General features: G+C 38.5%; 1 protein-coding gene across 2 annotated transcripts in view; it reads left to right on the top strand.

Moving 5' to 3' along the window:
- LOC133658172 (pre-rRNA-processing protein TSR1 homolog) overlaps positions 1-11,905 on the top strand; it is a 35,967-nt gene extending 24,062 nt beyond the window's left edge. Inside the window, exons 9-15 of one of the 2 annotated variants that reach the window (XM_062059883.1) lie at positions 3,892-4,051; positions 4,115-4,225; positions 4,303-4,435; positions 4,955-5,071; positions 10,537-10,677; positions 10,775-10,849; positions 10,922-11,905. In XM_062059883.1, coding sequence (XP_061915867.1) covers positions 3,892-4,051; positions 4,115-4,225; positions 4,303-4,435; positions 4,955-5,071; positions 10,537-10,677; positions 10,775-10,849; positions 10,922-11,100 — 916 coding nt within the window. In that variant the 3' untranslated portion in view covers positions 11,101-11,905. The remainder of the gene's footprint in view (positions 1-3,891; positions 4,052-4,114; positions 4,226-4,302; positions 4,436-4,954; positions 5,072-10,536; positions 10,678-10,774; positions 10,850-10,921) is intronic. The other variant, XM_062059882.1, reaches the window with a different exon arrangement.
- Positions 11,906-12,242: the final 337 nt, after the last annotated feature.

Raw genomic sequence — 12,242 nt, 5'->3', positions numbered from 1 at the left:
AAACACACACAACTCTTTAACTTTGCAATGCAATGATTATGTCTCGCTTTTATTATTGTATAACATGTAATAATAATAATAATGATGAATTACATTTGTAACGCACTTTACATTTGTTCAAATCTCAAAGTGCTACAAAGTATACAGCAGGGGTCACCAACCTTTTTGAAAGCAAGAGCTACTTCTTGGGTAGTGATTAATGCGAAGGGCTACCAGTTTGATACACACTTCAATAAATTGCCAGAAATAACCAATTTGCTCAATTTACCTTTAACTCTATGTTATTATTAATAATTAATGATATTTACACTTAATTGAACGGTTTAAAAGAGGAGACAACACGAAAAAAATGACAATTAAATTTTGAAACATAGTTTATCTTCAATTTCGACTCTTTAAAATTTAAAATTCAACCGGAAAAAAGAAGAGAAAAACTAGCTAATTTGAATCTTTTTGAAAAAATTAAAAAAAGAATTTATGGAAAGTCATTGGTAATTTTTCCTGATTAAGATTAATTTTAGAATTTTGATGACATGTTTTAAATAGGTAAAATCCAATCTGCACTTTGTTAGAATATATAACCAATTGGACCAAGCTATATTTCTAACAAAGACAAATCATTATTTCTTCTAGATTTTCCAGAACAAAAATTTTAAAAGAAATTCAAAAGACTTTGAAATAAGATTTAAATTTGATTCTACAGATTTTGTAGATTTGCCAGAATAATTGTTTTGAATTTTAATCATAAGTTTGAAGAAATATTTCACAAATATTCTTCGTCGAAAAAACAGAAGCTAAAATGAAGAATTACATTAAAATAGATTTATTATTCTTTACAATAAAAAAAATAAATTTACTTGAACATTGATTTGAATTTTCAGGAAAGAAGAGGAAGGAATTTAAAAGGTAAAAGAGGAAGGAATTTAAAAGGTAAAAAGGTATGTGTTTAAAAATCCTAAAATCATTTTTAAGGTTGTATTTTTTCTCTAAAATTGTCTTTCTGAAAGTTATAAGAAGCAAAGTAAAAAAATTAATGAATTTATTTAAACAAGTGAAGACCAAGTCTTTAAAATATTTTCTTGGATTTTCAAATTCTATTTGAGTTTTGTCTCTCTTAGAATTAAAAATGTCGGGCAAAGCGAGACCAGCTTGCTAGTAAATAAATAACATTTAAAAAATAGAGGCAGCTCACTGGTAAGTGCTGCTAGTTGAGCTATTTTTAGAACAGGCCAGCGGGCTACTCATCTGGTCCTTACGGGCTACCTGGTGCCCGCGGGCACCGCGTTGGTGACCCCTGGTATAGAAAATAAAAAAAATAAAAATAGAAAGTTATAATATATAATAAAAAATTAAAATAGAAATGAAATCATGACACACTAGATAAACACAGAAACATAGATAAAAATAGAAATAAAAGCATGAAAGCATTGGATAAAACAGATAAGCAAGCAGTGTATTAAAAAACAAGAAGGCAGATAAATTAGATACAAGTTGTGCTTAAAAGGTGGGTTTTTAGTCCCTTCTTAAAATGGTCGACCGACTGTGGTGCTCTAAGATGGTCGGGGAGAGCGTTCCAAAGTTCGGGAGCGGTTGAGTAGAAAGCCTGGCGCAGGCATGCAAAATGACACTGAGGCCATTGGAAACTTTGCACAAACAATCGCTCAAAATCCATGACCGAAAACCACAACACCGCCATCACTGTTTAGTTCTCCAAAAATATAGACTGTTCAATTTAGCTAACATTCAAAGATTAGCATCAATACGAATGGCCCACTGCACCAGCGCCACTTAAGCACTTTGTCCAGTTTACATCTGCTGTGACAACTAGAAACACAGGAGTCTCCACCAGGGGGCAGTGTGGCATACCCAGATGTAAAACCTTTTTTGCACAATCAGCTTTTTCATATAAAGCCATAAAGGAATGGAATGACCTCACAACAAACTTGAAAAGTCTAACAGATTACTCTTTATTCACAGTTGAAGTTAAAAAGTGGCTTTGGAGCAATCAAAGCTGCTCACACGGCCAATAAGGCGGACACTATGATTGACACATCAACTTAATGTGTATTATATTTATCCATGGGAGCATTTTGTTGTAAAGTGTGAGGTGTGTGTTAAAATCATGGTTGTTTTTACAAATGATGGCAGATGTGAACAAGAGCATGTATTGTCTGTGTGATTATGTAAATGAGGTGTGCTTGTATTGTATATTAAGTATGTGTACATGAAAGGGCATTTTATGACCTTTCTTAATTTGATTACATGCTATAGTATGATTTTATTGTCATCATTTTATTGCATGATTTTGTATCCCTTTACTTTAGGTAGCCAGGGACTGCAGATGGAAATTAGCTATTTAGCTATAATCTGGTACAGAACATATCTGTCTTTGAGCTTAAAGGCCTACCGAAATGAATTTTTTTTATTTAAACGGGGATAGCAGATCCATTCTATGTGTCATACTTGATCATTTCGCGATATTGCCATATTTTTGCTGAAGGGATTTAGTAGAGAACATAGACGATAAAGTTCGCAACTTTTGGTCGCTGATAAAAAAAGCCTTGCCTGTACCGGAAGTAGCGTGACGACACAGGTTGAAAGGCTCCTCACATTTCCCCATTGTTTACACCAGCAGCGAGAGCGATTCGGACAGAGAAAGCGATGATTGCCCCATTAATTTGAGCCAGGATAAAAGATTCGTGGATGAGGAACGTGAGAGTGAAGGACTAGAGTGCAGTGAAGGACATATCTTCTTTTGCTCTGACCGTAACTTAGGTAAAAGGGCTCATTGGATTCCACACTTTCTCCTTTTTCTATTGTGGATCACGGATTTGTATTTTAAACCACCTCGGATACTATATCCTCTTGAAAATGAAAGTCGAGAACGCGAAATGGACATTCACAGTGACTTTTATCTCCACGACAATACATCGGCGAAACACTTTAGCTACGGAGCTAACGTGATAGCATCATGCTTAAATGCAGATAGAAACAAAAGAAATAAGCCCCTGACTGGAAGGATAGACAGAAGATCAACAATACTACCAAACCCTAGACATGTAACCACACGGCTAATGCTGTGCCGCCTGGCGAAGCCTAGCAATGCTGTTGCTAACGACGCCATTGAAGCTAACTTAGCTACAGGACCTCGTCAGAGCTATGATAAAAACATTAGCGCTCCACCTACGCCAGCCCTCATCTGCTCATCAACACCCGTGCTCACCTGCGTTCCAGCGATCGACGGCGCGACGAAGGACTTCACCCGATCATAGATGCGGCTAGCGTCGGATAGCGCGTCTGCTATCCAAGTCAAAGTCCTCCTGGTTGTGTTGCTGCAGCCGGCCGCTAATACACCGATCCCACCTACAACTTTCTTCTTTGCAGTCTTCATTGTTCATTAAACAAATTGCAAAAGATTCACCAACACAGATGTCCAGAATACTGTGGAATTTTGAGATAAAAACAGAGCAGTTTGTATTGGCTTCAATGGGCTACCGATACTCCTGTTTCACTGGCTACGTCACGCGCATACGTCATCATACATAGACGTTTTCAACCGGAAGTTTAGCGGGAAATTTAAAATGTCACTTTATAAGTTAACCCGGCCGTATTGGCATGTGTTGCAATGTTAAGATTTCATCATTGATATATAAACTATCAGACTGCGTGGTCGCTAGTAGTGGCTTTCAGTAGGCCTTTAATGTTTCTGTGCATTGTCCCTTCAAATAAAGACTCAACTTAACTTTAACAGCCAAGTTATTAGGAATAAAAAATAAAATCCTCTTTACCTTGTTGGAAATGGTTCCACAACAAATACCTCACCCAGGGCGCCATTGAAGCTCGAACCGCCACTTGCTTGAGCTTTTTAAAACCTCTGTCCCCCACTTGCAGATTCCAGCGCTACAGGGGCCTCAAAAGCTTCCGATCCTCCCCCTGGGATCCGATGGAGAACCTACCTTACAACTATTCACGCATCTTCCAGTTCCAGAACTTTGAGCGCACCCGCCGCCGCGTACTGGCTGAGGCTGCTGAAGAGGAGGAGGGCGCCATGGTAATATTGGCATGTTTCCAGCAAGCAGTACGGTGTGGTTGTGGTTCAATTGTCTTGTTACAGGTGGGCTGGTACGTCACGCTGCATGTGGTCGATGTGCCACACTCTGTCATGGAGAGCGTGCAGGCGGGGAAACCGCTAGTTTTGGTCTCCCTTCTCCCCCATGAGCAGAAGGTGTGTACCTGCTGAGGGTTGTGACTCACTTGAAGTCATCTTTTATGACTCAATCAACTTTTTGCTTCCTTTCTCAGATGTCCGTGATGCACCTTTTGGTGAGGAGACATCCCAGCAACACGGAGCCCATTAAATCAAAGGAAGAGCTGGTGTTCCACTGTGGTTTTCGCAGGTTTCGGGCCTCTCCCATCTTCTCTCAGCACACCTCAGGTAAGGTCTTATTCAGCCTGGATTTACACAGCAGAAAATCTGCTTCAGCGCCTGTATTTGACGATTTACATCTACAGTGCATCCAGAAAGTATTCACAGCGCTTTACTTTTTCCACATTTTGTTATGTTGCAGCCTCAGAATGCAATACTTTTTGTCCTCAAAATTCTACACATAATACCCCATCATGACAATGTGAAAACGTTTTTTTAATTTTTTTTTAGAATGTTTTGCTAATTTAATAATAAAAACTAAGAAATAACAAGTACATAAGTATTCACAGCCTTTGCTCAATACTTTTTAAATTTTTTTTATTAAATCAACATAAAAAACACAAGATACACTTACAATTAGTGCACCAACCCAAAAAAAACGCCCCCTCCCCCATTTACTCTCATTCACACTCATTCACACAAAAGGGTTGTTTCTTTCTGTTATTAATATTCTGCTTCCTACATTATATAACAATACAGTCTGCAAGGAATACAGTCTGTGAAGCACACAAATGTTCTCCTCTCCAGCCGACAAGCACAAGATGGAGCGCTTCCTCCGCCCAGATGCCCCCACGGTGGTGTCTGTGTACGCGCCAATCACCTTCCCCCCCACGGGAGTCCTGCTCTTTAAGCAGAGGAACGATGGTGAGACGAGCAGTCATCTCTTGGTTTGGAATGTGGCAGTTTAGTAATCCCGTCTAAGTCGCAGTGTCGTCTTTAATAATCGAGAAAGGAGCATTAGGACCACAGAAAAGGAAAAACTTTAGTGTTTCATTGAAAATATAAAAGATTACATACGGCGCTCAAAAATCCGTCAACATGTTGAAGTACGACTTAGGTAAGCTACAAAGCCGCGGAGAATTACAGCTACCATAGTCAGACGTACTGTGCTTCATCATACGGGTATTATAACGCTGCGTGTATAAGGATCCCACAATAACACCTATTAGGAGACATATTACCTGACATTTTGTTTCGACCTATAATGCAAAACCAACGGTTCTTCTCTATTGGTACATGCTGATGTGAATTTGGGATCTGCATACTGGTAATTTACGAAAATGTGTTGGTGTCTGCCATTGCAGTCCGCGCCTTAGTCAATAGGTTTCTTCTTTTTCTCTATCCTCTTGTTGTGGGGTATTCATCTTCTGATTTGATGTTTTAAATTTTGATTAAGGATCCCCATTAGCTGGTTGCCACAACAACCCACTAGTCTTCCTGGGCTCCACAAACTCAATACAATTACAAGTAAAAGCATATAATTATAACTACACAATTACAGAAACAAATAAAAGCATCAATAAGAAAACAAGCAAACAATTTACAGTCAGAGAATAATAATTACCATATAAATATAACTACACAATTCTGCTGTATATAAAGTAGCGTACAGTTCTAACTAGGGTTGTCCCGATACCGGTACCCAAATGTATTTTGATACTTTTCTAAATAAAGGGGACCACAAAAAATTTCATTATTGGCTTTATTTTAACATACATCTTAGTGTACATGAAACATATGTTTATTATTGTAATTTAGTCCTTAAATAAAATAGTGAACATACTAGACAACTTGCCTTTTAGTAGTAAGTAAATAAACAAAGACTCCTAATTAGTCTGCAGTAACATATTGTGTCATTTATGCACCTATTATTTTGTACACATTATGAGGGACAAACTGTATAAAATAGATTATTAATCCACTTGTTCATTTACTGTTAATATGTGCTTATTTTCTGTTTCAACATGTTCTATCTACACTTCTGTTAAAGTGTAATAATCACTTATTCTTCTCTTCTTTGATACTTGACATTAGTTTTGGATGATACCACACATTTAGGTATGGATCCGATACCAAGTAGTTACAGGATCATACATTGGTCATATTCAAAGTCCTCATGTGTCCAGGGACGTATTTACTGAGTTTATAAACATAATATGAATTAAAAATTAAACGAGGAAAGATTTTGTGATGCTTAAAGAATATTGATGTAGTATCGACTAGATACGCTCCTGTACTTGGTATCATTACAGTGGATGTCAAGTGTAGATCCACCCATGGTGTTTGTTTACATTGTGACGGTGGTGAGCTATTGTATCCTCCTACGGTGTGTAGTGAAGCGTGTTTAGCTATTCCTCGTCCTCCAGTGATAAAGCTACTTGTACGAAACTCACTTTATTTGTCGCCATGTCATTTCCAAAACAGAAAGTGCAAGATTGTCCGAGACATTTCAAAACGAGCTATTAGTGCACTTTTGTGCATGATGTCACTAAGATGACATATCAAAAGAAAACTCAATTAAAGTGCACTTTTTGTACAGAACGCCACTACAATAGTTTAAAACAAATAAAGTGCACTTTTGTGCATGATGTCACACAAGATATTTCAATAAGTGTCAAATCAAAATGAGCTGCATAATAGGAACTGGTGGAAATGGTTGCTTGGGCATTTTGTGGGTGTGGCACCGAACGGAGATGTTGACATGCGGAGTTTCAAGCACTCTTCATTCTCTAGCGGGCGACTTTTCAAATGATGCTACAAATTAGCAGTGGTGCTAACGCTTTTGCCGCATACTTGACATATTACTGTTGTCTGTTCAACATCTTCCCGCTTGAAGCCAAACCACCGCCAGACGATGGACCCCCTGCTGTTTTTCTTGGGAATTAATTCTTCCTTCATTTGGTACCAAATTCGCACCTTCTTTCTCTCGTATCACCACTCCGCTAGCATCACAGCTAACGTTACCATGCCGCTACCTCTCTGCTCGGCGAGGGCATATGACGTTGCACGCGCGACAGTATGTGACGTATGTAAGAAGGTGCGCTTGTTTTATGTCTCTGTGAGAAGGAGAGACAAGAAAGAGTGAGAAGAGCCTGCAGCTAAAAGCAACTGCGTGAGAACGTATACTCCAATATCACCATATAGTCATTTTCTATATCGCACAGAGACAAACCCGCGATATATCCAGTATATTCCATGTATCGCCCAGCCCTACAAGGAAGTCTTTTACATTTAGAAAGAATAAAAATCATAATATGACTCTTTTAATGCGTCTTATAATCCGGTGCGCCTTTTGTATGGAAATAGACATGAATAGACCCGCTCATCGACAGTGCGCCTTATAATCTGAAGGGCCCTATGGTCCGGAAAAGATGGTTGTTGAGAAACCGCTCTTAACTCAAAACACTTAAGTTGGGGCACTTTTAGGTTGAGGTACTACAACTTTATTCAAATGGTTACACCTTGTAGTAATAGTTGTTATTTTTTTTAACTGTAGCCATAATAGTCCTTGGTAGAAGTCCTGCTCAGTGGCCTAGTGGTTAGAGTGTCCACCCTGAGATGGGTAGGTTGTGAGTTCAAACCCCCGCCGAGTCATACCAAAGACTACACTGCAAAAAGTCAGTGATCAAAAACAAGAGGGGTGTTTTACTTGAATTAAGCAAAATTGAACAAGAAAATTTGGCTTGTCAAGACTTTCCAAAACAAGTAAAATTAGCTAACTTCAATGAAGCCAAAAATAGCTTAAAATAAGTATATTCTCACTAATAACAAGTGCACTTTTCTTTGTAGAAAAACAAATAAGAGACCTTTTTGCTCAATATGTTGAAAAATATTCTTAAATGAAGTAAATGCTAGTGCCATTATCTTGACATAATGATATGCGCTTGGCATTACATTTCTTGAAACCTGCAAATTTATACTAAAAACTAGTTTATTGTTCTTAATGGAAAGGCAACAAGGCAAGCACTTGTTACTCTCGGGGTCTCCTAGCCGCTCAGGCAAATCATATTGTCTAAAAATGCATTTTTCCATGGATAACATGACATCATAGAACCAAGTGCGTGCTCTTTCAGTCAATTAGTGCGCATATATACAGCCCGGCCAAACATTTTTTAATTGTAATTTTGAGGAATTTATCTGAATGTGCATGAACTATTTCTGTTCAAAATTGTTAGAAATGTTAAATGTTTAAATATTAACTGTCAGTTTACTGTACTGTGCCAACTGTACTACTATATGAGTACCTATTTTCTATTGTTTCAGTGAAAATAAAACAGCAAAGTCCATTTGGCTGTCATCTGTTTTAATTATGAGACACGATTGTGTCAAAGTCATGATTTTTTTTTATTTCATGCTTGAAATAAGAAATGATGACTTTAAAAAAGTAGTTTTATACTTGTGAGTGTTGATGACACAGCTTTGCAACAGTTGATATTCTAGTTCCAAGCATGTTTTACTCAATATAGGTCATAACATCTCAGCAACAAGCTGTAATATCTTACTGACATCATTTAGGACCAAAACACTTAAAACAAGTAAAACACTCTAACATCAAATCTGATTAGTGGGAAGAATGATCTTATCAGACAGAAAATAAGCAAATATCACCCTTATTTGACATATTTCATCTTACTTACATTTCGCTTTTTGCAATGAAGTTGGGGCACTTTAGGTTGAGGTACTACAACTGTATTCAAATGGTTACACCTTGTAGTAATAGTAGTAAGGCTGAAACGACGCGTCGACGTAGTCGACGTCATCGGTTACGTAAATATGTCGACGCCGTTTTTGTGCGTCGACGCGTCGCATAATGACGTCACACTACCGTCATGGCGAAGCGCAAAGCAGACGATCAAAGAAGACTATGCGAGCGGTGCGAGCGAGGGGGAAAAGCATGCCAAAAGTGGTCAAAAGTGTGGAAGTATTTCAATAAACGGCCTAATAATGTTGTTGTATGCACACTGTGTCGAGTGTAAATGGCCTATCATAGCAGCACAACGGCTATGAACGAACATTTGAAAAGAAAACCATCAACTAGTCAATCGTCCGCGTGAGCATACGTTGTCATCATTACACAAAAACATGAATGAGTCATTTGTATCTGCTAGGGGTGTAACGGTACGTGTTTTGTATTGAACCGTTTCGGTACGGGGCTTTCGGTTCGGTACGGGGGTGTACCGAACGAGTTTCTAAGCTAAAGCTAAAGTCTTAACAAGCTGCTTCGCTCCTGCCTCTGTCTCAGCACGCAGCATTGTCCCACCCACACAACCATCTGATTGGTACACACGCAGCATTGTCCCACCCACACAACCATCTGATTGGTACACACGAAGCATTATCAGCCAATCAGCAGTGTGTATTCAGAGCGCATGTAGTCAGCGCTTCAGCGTGGAGCAGATAGGTGTTTAGCAGGTGAGCATCAGGCAGCGGACTCTCCCCAAATGATAATAAACACCTCGAAGTCAACTACCAGTAACATCACTATGAGCCCGTTGACCTTCTAGAAACTTAAACTGCAGCTCAGCTCACTCGCAGTCCTGGCTTGAGGTGAAGGCTAATTACCTCTCAGTTCCAGCCACATCGACCCCTTCTGAGCGCCTATTTTCAGCTGCTGGGAATATTGTAAACAAGAAAAGAACCAGAGCATGTAGACATGCTAACCTTTCTTCATTACAACTGTTAGTCACTCACTGGAATGAGTAGAATTGGTTATTGTGTACTGTGTTGGACTGGATGTTTATTTTGCACATTTTAAAAGCAATACTTAATGTTTACAGTGCTCCAGAATATTTAGATTGGCACTTTTTTGTATTGGATGTTTATCTTTATTTTTGCACATTTTAAAGCAAAATAAGCAATAGTTTTACTTTTGAAATGCTTATACTATTGCAGAATATTAAGATTTGCACTGGATGTTGACTTTTATATTTGCACATTAAAAAGCAAATAAGCTACTTTTAATTTTGTTAAAGGTTAAAAGTTTTAAATGTTTACATTGTTACAGAATATTTAGTCATGTTGTTGTCAATGTTGACTGAGTGGCCATACTTCTTTTTTTTTTGTAAATAAAAGCCATGCCTTTTGAAAAAACGGGCCTACATTTATTTTTTCATCTTCATTTTGAATAAAAAAATTATCGGTAAAAGGAAAAATAATCTATAGATTAATCGGAAAAAAATAATCTATAGATTAACCGATTAATCGAAAAAATAATCTATAGATTAATCGATAGACAAATAATAGTTAGCTGCAGCCTTAAATAGTAGTTATTTTTGAACTGTAGCCATAATAGTCCTTTTTGAAAGCCATGTGTGTTTGTGTGCCTGCAGGCGTCCAGGACTTGGTGGCGACGGGCAGTCTTCTCAGTTGTGACCCTCGGCGTATTACTCTTAAAAGGATTGTGCTGAGCGGACACCCGTTCAAAATTAACCGGCGCTCCGCTGTCGTCCGTTACATGTTTTTTAACAGGGGTGAGCATTATTTTAAAATTTTATATATAAAGCTATTAATCATGTCTGGCCTTCCAGCTCCAACTGTCGTGAATGCATTCCTCCCTGTTTGGTACAGATGACATCATGTGGTTCAAGCCTGTAGAGCTGCGGACTAAGTGGGGTCGGAGAGGTCACATCAAGGAAGCTCTAGGTGAGGAAAAGTTTAGCGTCCGAGAAGAAATTGACAATAGAAATATGTTCATCCTGTGTTGTTCTGTCCTAGGAACTCACGGCCACATGAAGTGTGTTTTTGACAGTCAGCTGCGCTCCCAAGACAGCGTTCTGATGAACTTGTACAAGAGAGTTTATCCCCGCTGGTCCTATGACCCCTACGTGCCCTTGCCTCTGCCCTGGTTTAAAAGAGAGACTGTGATAGACGAGCAGGACTTGGACATGGAGTAATAGTGGAGGTAAAACACTGATGGCCCACATCATTTTGGATTGACGACGACTCGAAACATTGTTGCAGATGTTAGAAATGACACATCTTGCCTGCTATTGCAGTGTTGGCCACTAAATGGCAGCATTGTGTAAAAGTCACATGTGGATAGTCCAACTAGAGTCCTCCATTACATTGTTCAAGCGGTGTCAAACGCTGTACGGGCCATTATTTTGAAAAAATTCAACATAATGATCCAAATATAAATATTTTATGAAAACATGTGAACCCTGTGTTGCAATCACGTTTGTACAATGAGGTGGAATATTGACAGACACAAGGTTTTATTCTATAGCTTAAATTGTCCAAATGTATGACTGCCTATTTAAATATTTCACATTTCAAAACCTGTTCACCACCAATTTAGGACAGGAGTAATGCATGCAAACACTTTGGGCAGAAATACCAGGTCAGTGTTCAAAAACAAGAACAGGAGTCGTACATCAGGAGAAGTGCATCAGTGGCGTCGCTGACAGTTTTGGGCTGGCCGTGCCTCGTTTTAAACAAAGGCTCACCTTTCTAAATGCCAACACAGGTACATATTAAGAGCTATGAAAACATTAGTCATTGACAGGGTTTATTTACTCTCAACGGCAGAGAGTACCAGGCATCTATTAGGGACGCTGCATTACCAAGATAGAATGCCTGTATTTGTTGAAATGTGATTTTATCATTGTTTTTGTGTCATTTTAATTGCCACTTAGCCTGTTGGCTTCACGTAAGCTGGAGCCTCACCCAGCTAGCTGGCGGAAGGAGGGTTACACCTACGTCAATCACAGGTTTAGATGATAGTTACATGTGTGAATGTACAGCACACTGCAAGAAGTCAGTGTTCAAAAACAAGAAATAAAAAAATACAAAAATGAGGGGTATTTTATTTGAACTAAGCAAAATTATCTGCCGATACAACAAGAAAATTTGGCTTGTCAAGACTTTCCAAAACAAGTAAAATTTGCTAACCTCAATGAACCCAAAAATACTTTTAAAGGCCTACTGAAATGAAATGTTCTTATTTAAACGGGGATAGCAGATCCATTCTATGTGTCATACTTGATCATTTCGCGATATTGCCATATTTTTGCTGAAAGGATTTAGTAGAGAACAT

Source organism: Entelurus aequoreus, linkage group LG10 (genome assembly GCF_033978785.1).
Source record: "Entelurus aequoreus isolate RoL-2023_Sb linkage group LG10, RoL_Eaeq_v1.1, whole genome shotgun sequence".
NCBI classification, from domain to species: domain Eukaryota; kingdom Metazoa; phylum Chordata; class Actinopteri; order Syngnathiformes; family Syngnathidae; genus Entelurus; species Entelurus aequoreus.
The sequence above is the reverse complement of the archived record's forward strand: the minus strand, read 5'-3'. Positions and strand labels throughout refer to the sequence as shown.